The 10,086-nt window shown below is 42.4% G+C and overlaps 2 protein-coding genes across 2 annotated transcripts; one reads left to right on the top strand and one right to left on the bottom strand.

Annotated features, from left to right (window-relative positions):
- Positions 1 to 418: 418 nt before the first annotated feature.
- trub2 (TruB pseudouridine (psi) synthase family member 2) lies at positions 419 to 7,249 on the bottom strand (the record flags this gene model as incomplete). The annotated part of the gene is made up of 8 exons (XM_083892578.1): positions 7,117 to 7,249; positions 6,810 to 6,944; positions 3,987 to 4,061; positions 3,827 to 3,888; positions 3,646 to 3,727; positions 2,741 to 2,813; positions 2,424 to 2,560; positions 419 to 705 (listed from the first exon to the last, which is right to left on the bottom strand). The coding sequence occupies exons 1-8, from the start codon at positions 7,232 to 7,234 to the stop codon at positions 419 to 421; spliced, it is 969 nt and encodes a 322-aa protein (XP_083748704.1). The 5' UTR covers positions 7,235 to 7,249.
- Positions 7,250 to 7,768: 519 nt separating this feature from the next.
- hdhd3 (haloacid dehalogenase-like hydrolase domain containing 3) lies at positions 7,769 to 9,587 on the top strand. Its single transcript, XM_083892301.1, has 3 exons — positions 7,769 to 7,923; positions 8,771 to 9,105; positions 9,187 to 9,587. The coding sequence occupies exons 2-3, from the start codon at positions 8,776 to 8,778 to the stop codon at positions 9,580 to 9,582; spliced, it is 726 nt and encodes a 241-aa protein (XP_083748427.1). The 5' UTR covers positions 7,769 to 7,923; positions 8,771 to 8,775; the 3' UTR covers positions 9,583 to 9,587.
- Positions 9,588 to 10,086: the final 499 nt, after the last annotated feature.

Here is a 10,086-nt window from a genome sequence, read left to right as displayed (position 1 = left end):
GTTAGGGAAGTATTTCAAGTATAAAATATGTAAATATTGGACTTTAGAAAACCTGGTAAAAGAAACTCAAAAACTTACTAGGCCTCAAAACTAAGCTGAGAATATATATATATACATATACATATACATATATATATATATATTCAGATTAAAAGACAAGGATTATGTAAAATAAATTATTTCACTTTGGCTATTATATCTACAGTTAATTATAAAAAACTGAAATAAAAGTAATGTTGGCATTTAGCCACTTGGGGGAGTATTGTGAAGACAATCGTCACATGATCAAGTGGTAGCAAAAATAAACATTTGAAGTTAGTCAAAGTCTTTTTTTTGTTTAGTTTATTTCAAGATAGTAAAAAATAATAAATAAACCTCTTTCATAATTACTTTTACAACATAAAACAATGTTTCTTGCTCACTGGTTTAAATGTGACGGCCGGTCGTCACGTTCTCCTCCCGCGGTCGTAATCCTGTCGTCTCGATTCTTCTTCTTATTGTTGTTCTTAGTGGAGTAGAACTGTTGGACGGCACGAGTGACGTGAGGAGCCGTCCAGTGGTGACGCGTCAGCGCCTGCTGCAGCGTGAACGCTCCGTCTCTGGTGCGTCGCACTCCTGCACACGCCGCCGTGCTGCGCAGCTCCAGGCCAACCTCGTGGACCACTTTGCGTAAATACTTCTGGGTTTCGTTCAGACACTGCACCTCTGTGGCGACGAGACGAAACATTGCGGTAAATATCGGTATATTTTTTTAAACTGTGAGTTCATTTTCAAACCTGTTTGTGTTCCAGGGTTATTATACACAACCGTTCAAACGTTTGGGCTCACTAAGAAATGTCCTTATTTTTGAAGGAAAAGCACTTGAATATGAATATGAATATAACATTAAAGGTGAAGTAAGTAGTTTATAGTGCCATCTAGAGGAGAGGCTGAAATTTACAACAAAGAACTGCTCCTCTGCTCACCCCCTCCCTTCCCTGAGCGCTACGGTGTCCTCAGAGGGTCAAATGTCGTCCTCGTCGTCTTTCTCCGTGTCAGCAGATGAGGTTCGTGAGGTGAGGGAGAGGGCGGAGCTACCGCGGCCGTAGCAGACGAAGCGGAGAGAGTGGAGGCGGGACTTCAGCTACAAGTAAAGAGACGCTTGATTTGTTCTCTCGCGTTTGTCCTTACAGGCTCCAGTAGAAACATGGCGTCTCGCTGCTAACAGTGGCTATGCAACCGCGGCCCGCGACCATGTTATTTAACATGACTTTTTGAAACACTACGAAAATGAAACAAAAACTATTATACAGCGACTAGACAATGCAGGAGCACATAATATGTATAAAAAAGTGGATTACTACACAGTGTCCCTTTAAATGAATCATAAATACACTCTATACATTGTTAATGTGGTAAACGACTATTCTAGCTGCAAACGTCTGGTTTTTCATGGAATATGTACATAGGTGTATAGAGGCCAATTTCCACTGTTCTAATGGTACATTGTGTTTGCTAATGGTGTTAGAAGACTATTGGATGATTAGAAAACCCTTGAAAACCCTTGTGCAATGATGTTAGCACAGCTGAAAACAGTTTTGCTGGTTCTTTGACAAAAAAAAAAAGAATTATTTCAAATCTTGTCAATGTCTTATATTTTCTTTTAATTTTGCAACTCTTTTGATGAATAAAAGTGTAACTTAATGGAAAACAACAAAAATTGTATAGGTGAACCCAAACTTTTGAACGGTAGCGTAGTTAAAGAAAACTAAGTCGAAACCTAAACTCTTAATATTTGTTGAATGAACTCAAACTCAGGGTCTCTGCAGGTTTCAACAAGTCAAATTTAAGACTTTTTAAGACTTTTTTAAGACCATAATGAATACAATTTAAGACCCATTTCACATCCAAACTGGGAAAAAAGTACAAAAGACATGAAGGAAAATTGGAGCCAGAAATCGCTGAACTTGCAATTCGGCTTAGCTGTGGGCTTTCATTAAGTTTTCTCCGCTGCTATGCTAAGCTGTAACACACCACGGCACGCGCACGACACACTAGCTAGTGGTGCTCGATAAATTCTCACCGGGCAGCACAGGTGACCTACTTTAGTTCCGCGTTGTAGTTATGTTATCGCATCCTCAAAAAATAGAAAAATTTCAAAGCGAGACTGAAGTTTATGCATGTTTTAAATAAAAGTAACGTTACTAGATTTTTAAGACCTTTCAAAACTGTATTTAAGACCTTTTATGTGATTTTAGGAGAATTTAAGACATTTTAACGCCTTAAATTCAAATTGTTGGATTTAAGACTTTTTAAGACCCGGCGGATACCCTGCAAACTAAACTGAAATTTAAAAAAAGCAAACCTCAAAACTCAATAAAAATAAAAAACCAATGACATTTTCAAACCTATAATAACCTTGGTGTGTTCACGCCATTACTTACCTAGCGTAAAGTTGGGAGGCTGGAAGTGAACGCAGCGCAGGCCGGTCAAAATGGGAACAGACTTCCCGTCTGGACCGAGTAAACCTCGCACAGCCAACTCGTAAGCTTCCTGTGAGCGTAAGTCTACGTTGGAATACCTGTTTACACAAGAGTATAATCATAATAATTTACCCGCATCTACCAAGCAATGAAGCACAACACTGTGCAGCTGCTAAAAGCACATGCATAATGTGTTATGATGGTCACACTCCGGGGTTAAAATAATATAATATATTAGAAACTAGATAAAGTCTTAATGAAGAGTGTGATGGACGTACGTTAACAGAGCCTTCTGATGAGCTCCCTGCAGCATCGACAGGACTCGGTTCAACTTGTCCAGTGTGATGTGATCTGTTGAAAAACACCACAACAATGTTTTTTCAGGCTCAGACGCAATAAATCGGATAAAAAGCGACAAAAAATAGGAATAAAAAATATAGAGTGAATGTTCAATTTCATTAGCGTAAATTATAATGAGCCGTTTAAAGATAATTCATAAACATTTTTGCATTCAGGGATCTAAAAACAAGTGACATTTGTTAAGTAGGGGTGCACAATATTTTTCGGCACGATATCGGTATCAGCAGATACCGACTTTGAAATGTTCTATCGGATATCGGAAATTAATTTTTCTGTTCAGGAATGCAAGTAAATAAAGAAATAATGAAAATTTAATTTCGGGTTTACGCTTCTACATACTGGTGTATTAACCCTTACAGACACATTAAAAAAATAGTTTTTGTGATCTAATAAACATGTTACGCACTGTATATCGTATAGATTATAGGCCCACAAACTCCTGATATATCAGCATACAAGACAAGACAACAATTCCCATGATGATTAACAAACTTAATAAAAAATATAACAGCAATATACTCACGAGGGATGAGCATGAGATTATTTGTTTGAGTAAAAAAGTGTTTTATCAATGATTGCATTTGTAAAAACAAATCTTTTAATTACAATGATTACCTGATTTGTGATGCATCCATTATCACAAGGTGGCATTTAGCATTTAGTGGACTTCATGTGTGTTCACACAAGATTTTGTTTACCAGGGTCATTGAATGCATTTCAAACTGTGAAACCCTGCATTACTTTCACTACCTCTCATGTGCTTATAATGTTTATTATTGTTAGACATAATCACAAACTGTGGGGGAAAACTGTGTCGTCTTACCATAGGTGGACCTTTCCACAACACGACCCGTGTCCGAAAAATCATCCGTCGCGCTCCCAAACTCTCCCTCCAAAACGTAATCCTGAAACGCATCGAACACCGTGAATCCTGTCCAGATTGTTATGTCTTTATGTTTGAGCTTGATTCGTAATCATAGAAACCAACGGGAATGGAAGCTCACCCTTGTGACTCGTGTTCCGTAGAAATCATTCAAGACTTTGTTTCCCCTCCCAACTGCAAGAACTGTGGATTGAAAAAAAAAGAAAAAAGAATGCGATTACTATGACGATGACATTAAAAAAAACAACACATTTTGTAAAATGATTGCCACTAAAACACACCTAAGACTCCAGAGGAGGAGACGTCCAGACGATGTCCCACTCCAACTTGAATATGCTGGAATTCAGGACCAGTTACTGAAACACAGAAGAAGAAGAAACAAACACATTATTTAATTTGTTTAAAATCATTTATTAATGTATGCACTTGAAACCTTGAAGCAGAAAGGTCACAGCAGCAGAAGAGCACACTGGTCACTGTATTAGGTACATATGAGTGTGGCACAATACATTTGTATTTTATTATTTTAATCATAATGTTGCCATACACGCTGCGACACATGTCTAGGTAGTCTCAACAAGAGATACTCCATTTGGATTTGAAATTAATGTGGTGACAAAGATAACATTTTGTGCAATATGAAATTATTACTCATGAAGTACAGCCTGATGCAACATGATACAAGACAATCGCACAGCGATATCTTTCTAAACGAAGAAAACAAAAGTTTCAGGATATACGGCAAATCAATTTTCCTTGTGGGGACATAATGCCTGGTCCCAAACGTGGTCCCCACAATGTGGTAAAAACATGCAGACGCGTGCGTACGTGCGTGCGGGTGTGTATGCTCATGTCTTTCTATGCTTGTGTGGACCACCGCCTGGCAAAACACCTTTATTGTGGGGACATTATGCCCGGTCCCGAACATGGTCCCCACAATGTGGTAAAAACATGTCGACGTGTACGTACGTGCATATGTGTGTGTGTATGCTCTTGTCTTTCTATGCTTGTGTGGAGCACCCCCTGGCAAAACACCTTATTTATGGGGACATGTTTCCTTGAGGGGACATTATGCCCGGTCCCGAACGTGGTCCCCACAATGTGGTAAAAACATGTTGACGTGTACGTACATGCGTGCGTGCGTGTATGCTCCTGTCTTTCTATGCTTGTGTGGACCACCGCCTGGCAAAAACCTTTTTTGTGGGGACACTATGCCCGGTCCCGAACGTGGTCCCCACAATGTGGTAAAAACATGTCGACGTGTGTGTGTGTGTGTGCGTGCATATGCGTGTGTGTGTGTATGCCCTTGTCTTTCTATGCTTGTGTGGACCACCCCCTGGCAAAACACCTTATTTATGGGGACATGTTTCCTTGTGGGGACATTATGCCAGGTCCCGAACGTTGGTCCCCACGATGTGGTAAAAACATGTCGACGTGTGTGTGCGTGCATATGCGTATGTGTGTGTGTATGCTCTTGTCTTTCTATGCTTGTGTGGACCACCGCCTGGCAAAACACCTTTATTGTGGGGACATTATGCCCGGTCCCGAACGTTGGTCCCCACGATGTGGTAAAGACATGTTAATGTGTGCATGTGTGTGTATGCTCTTGTCTTTCTATGCTTGTGTGGACCACCGCCTGGCAAAACACCTTCATTGTGGGGACATGTTTCCTTGTGGGGACATTATGCCCGGTCCCGAACGTGGTCCCCACAATGTGGTAAAAACATGTTGACGTGTACGTACATGCGTGCGTGCGTGTATGCTCCTGTCTTTCTATGCTTGTGTGGACCACCGCCTGGCAAAACACCTTTTTTGTGGGGACACTATGCCCGGTCCCGAACGTGGTCCCCACAATGTGGTAAAAACATGTCGACGTGTGTGTGTGTGTGCGTGCATATGCGTGTGTGTATGCCCTTGTCTTTCTATGCTTGTGTGGACCACCCCCTGGCAAAACACCTTATTTATGGGGACATGTTTCCTTGTGGGGACATTATGCCAGGTCCCGAACGTTGGTCCCCACGATGTGGTAAAAACATGTCGACGTGTGTGTGCGTGCATATGCGTATGTGTGTGTGTGCTCTTGTCTTTCTATGCTTATGTGGACCACCCCCTGGCAAAACACCTTTATTGTGGGGACATTATGCCCGGTCCCGAACGTGGTCCCCACAATGTGGTAAAAACATGTCGACGTGTGTATGCTCTTGTCTTTCTATGCTTGTGTGGACCACCGCCCGGCAAAACACCTTATTTATGGGGACATGTTTCCTTGTGGGGACATTATGCCAGGTCCCGAACGTGGTCCCCACAATGAGGTAAAGACATGTTAATGTGTGCATGTGTGTGTATGCTCTTGTCTTTCTATGCTTGTGTGGACCACCCCCTGGCAAAACACCTTATTTATGGGGACATGTTTCCTTGTGGGGACATTATGCCAGGTCCCGAACGTGGTCCCCACAACGAGGTAAAGACATGTTGATGTGTGCATGTGTGTGTATGTTCTTGTCTTTCTATGCTTGTGTGGACCACCGCCTGGCAAAACACCTTCATTGTGGGGACATGTTTCCTTGTGGGGACATTATGCCAGGTCCCGAACGTGGTCCCCACAATGTGGTAAAGACATGTTGATGTGTGCGTGTGTGTGTATGCTCTTGTCTCTCTATGCTTATGTGGACCACCCCATGGCAAAACACCTTCACTGTGGGGACATTATGCCCGGTCCCGAACGTGGTCCCCACAATGTGGTAAAAACATGCAGACGTGTGCGTACGTGCATGTGTGTGTATGCTCCTGTCTTTCTATGCTTGTGTGGAACACCCCCTGGCAAAACACCTTATTTATGGGGACACGTTTCCTTGTGGGGACATTATGCCAGGTCCCGAACGTGGTCCCCACAATGAGGTAAAGACATGTTGATGTGTGCATGTGTGTGTATGCTCTTGTCTTTCTATGCTTGTGTGGACCACCCCCTGGCAAAAAAAAACCTTTATTGTGGGAACATTTTTCCTTGTGGGGACATTATGCCCGGTCCCCACAATGTGGTAAAGACATGTAGATGTGTGTGTGTGTGTGTGTACTGTAGACAGAGAGGAGGAGGACACACTTACCCAGAGGGTGTTTGGACAGCACAGGCACAGACGCCACAGACAGTGTGAGACTCTTTGTCGTCTCAGTTTCAGCGGCCGGTTCCTTCAAGAAGCGGAGCTGCTGAGGACAGGACGGCGGCGGTGAAGCGTTTAAACCTGTAAACACACACAGAGGTCAACGCGGTTAAGAGGATTCGTGTCGTCGTGTTCAACAAGGGTGAAAAGGTGACGGCGCCGCGGACTGACCTGTCGTTGACGGTTGATCTGCACATTATCTGTGTACATTATCTGTGTTAACTCTCACCATTCACAAGTGTCCCTTCCTCACCTTTGAGAAGACTTGTCTCGACGCTGTCTCGCACCAGTTTCCAGTGGACACCGGACGGTTTGACCACACAGAACAGACCCTCGAGCCTCCGAAACATGCGAACAGCAGCGGTAGCCATTTTGTTCGTGACCTCAGTTCACAGCGATACGAATTAATACATAAATATGTCTCTTATTATTAGCATACTTCAACTTTTGAAGCGGTAGAAACTGTGAACAGGATACGCTTCCCGCTCTTCATCTTCTTCTTCCGGTTTGATGATTTCACTGGCATTACCGCCACCTACCGGACTGGAGTGTGCGTCACTATTACTTGGAGAGTTAAAGTGTTGACAGTAGCTAATCAGCAGCGCCACCTGCTGTACTGGGTGTATTAATGCATACATGTGGGAGGGGAAAAACTGTGTGAAACTTGAAAAATACTATGACAATAATATCGATATAGAGAAATACACAAGTGGGATTGTGTTGTGTAAGGATTATGCGTAAAAGAAGAGAACGTTGGTGGATATTTTTGTGTTTTTAATTCGGCGGAAATGAACGGCGATGGCGCTAAACTTCCAGAAGATGGCAGCAGCTGCCGTGAAAGCTACGAAGAAGAAGTAGTAGAAGAAGAAGAAGAAGGTTACAGTATACAGTGAGGCTAAAGCTAACTGTAGCACTGAGCTTTTATACAGCTTTTGTTCTGGTTTCATAGTCATGGAACAAAATAAACGAGCAAAAACGTGAGTGAAAAGGCTTTAATTTAGACACGACAGGAAACCGTGGAGTCTATAGCTCAGGTTTATCCACTTATACTACATATAAAGTAAGTATATCAGAGCAGTTCTTATATCTTATATATGCAGTTTGTTTACTCTGTGCATGTTCTGGTTGCATACACTTAACATAGAATGCATGATCTAATTTTAATAGTTAATATGTTTATGAGTCCTGCTGTGTGCAATTCATGTTTCCCATATTTTATCTTATCTTTTTACTTGAATGTCTACTGCTATGACTTACAGCTCTTTATTTTATCATATTTAAAGCATGTTTGTTTGCTTTACAACATATTTTATTATAAAGATGTGTGCTTCACATCAATGCAAATCTCTAAACCAAGACTTTTCAGTTTCCCACATTGAAATAATACTTAAATTTTGTATTTTTTTCTACTCTGTCCTTTACTTTTTGAGTAAATCTGCTCTAAGGTGGACTAAATGAACTCCTTTGTGGAGGTAGTAAAAGTAAAAGAATGATTTAGGATTCAGGAGTCAGGATTTCTGGCGCCCTGTGACCAGCTGGGATTGGCACCAGCGCCCTCCATGACCCTCATGTGGAGATTAAAGTGGTAGAAGCTGGATTTTGGCTTTTTCTTTCATTTTCTAATAATTTCTGGCTCTCATTGAGAGAGCAGATCAAAGGCAGGTAGATAAAGTATAACACATATATGAAAGGCAGCAGCAGGCAAAGGCATCTCTGTAGACTCAGCATTTTAACTTTAAAATCAATAAAATGTCAACAAATTGTGATAGTTCAAGTTAGTAAATCTTATTTATCTCTGAGGTACGACAGCACATCTCATCAGACGTCATTGCAGCCAACGAGAGAATATTCATTGATCGCTTTTTTTTCTCAGGATTTGCTTTAACGCAAACGTCTTCTCTGTGCAGGTGTGATGCGAGCTCGTCTGAGCTGGGTGTTATGGGATGTGAAGGACACGCTGCTGAAGGTGCGCGTGTCTGTGGGAGAGCAGTACTGCAGGGAGGCCGAGCGCGTGGGCCTGAGCCTCACTCCGGCGGAGGTGGACGCCGCGTTCCACCAGGCGTATCGGTGCTACTCCAGCAGATACCCAAACTACGGCATCGCGCAGGGTCTGGATGGACAGTCTTGGTGGACCGGGGTGATCCGGAACACTTTCTCCCAGTGCAGAGTGGATGACAAAGTCTTATTGAACACCATGGCTCACAACCTGTATCATAATTTCTGCAACGCAGACACCTGGGAGGTAAGCAGAAGATGATGTTTTGCAGACGATGTGTATAAATAAATGTATTTATAACTCTGTTATGGTTCCTTTTGGTTGAAGGTGTTCCCAGACTCGAAGAAGGCCCTGGAGAGTTGTTCTTCCCTCGGACTGAAGCTGGGCGTCGTGTCCAACTTTGACAGCCGTTTGGAGAGGATCTTAGACTCGTGCGACCTGCTGTCTCACTTCTCCTTCTTGGTCACGTCAGAGGACGCCGGCGTCGCGAAGCCCGATCCGATCATCTTCGACAAGGCGCTGCGGAAATGTGGCGTCCCGGCCGCTGCCGTGGCTCACGTCGGGGACCACTATGTGAACGATTACCTCGCGTCTCGGTCCCTGGGCATCAGCGGGGTTCTTTTAGACAGACATAACGATCGAGACCGAGATGATGTTGAGCGAGAGCATCGGATCGGCTCGCTGGAGGAGCTGCCGTCGTGGCTCCAGCAGCGCATGAATTAATGGCACTTAGCACAGCAATTAATTTAACACGTGAAATGCTCTCAACATAATTCAGAATAATATATAAACTGTATATGTTTTTGTAAATAAAGTGGGAGCAATAATTATCAAGTATCAAGTGTCCTAAGTTTGTCATTGAATATGCACTTGGAAATGTCCTGATTTTTGAAGGAAAAGCACTTTTCTTCAGTGAATGTAACATTAAATGAATCACTCTATACATTGTTAATGTGGTAAACAACTATTCAATGTGTACATAGGTGTATAGAGGCCCATTTCCAGTGTTCTAATGGTACATTGTGTTTGCTAATGGCGTTAGAAGGTTATTGGATGATTAGAAAACCCTTGTGCAATGATGTTAGCACAGCTGAAAACAGTTTAGCTGGTTCTTTGACGTAATAAAAAAATCATTATCATCTTGTCAATGTCTTGACTCTATTTTCTATTCATTTTGCAACTCTTTTGATGAATAAAAGTGTGACTTTTAATGGAAAACAATATACA

This window comes from Microchirus variegatus, assembly GCF_963457635.1.
Source record: "Microchirus variegatus genome assembly, chromosome: 7".
Lineage (NCBI taxonomy): Eukaryota > Metazoa > Chordata > Actinopteri > Pleuronectiformes > Soleidae > Microchirus > Microchirus variegatus.
The sequence above is the reverse complement of the archived record's forward strand: the minus strand, read 5'-3'. Positions and strand labels throughout refer to the sequence as shown.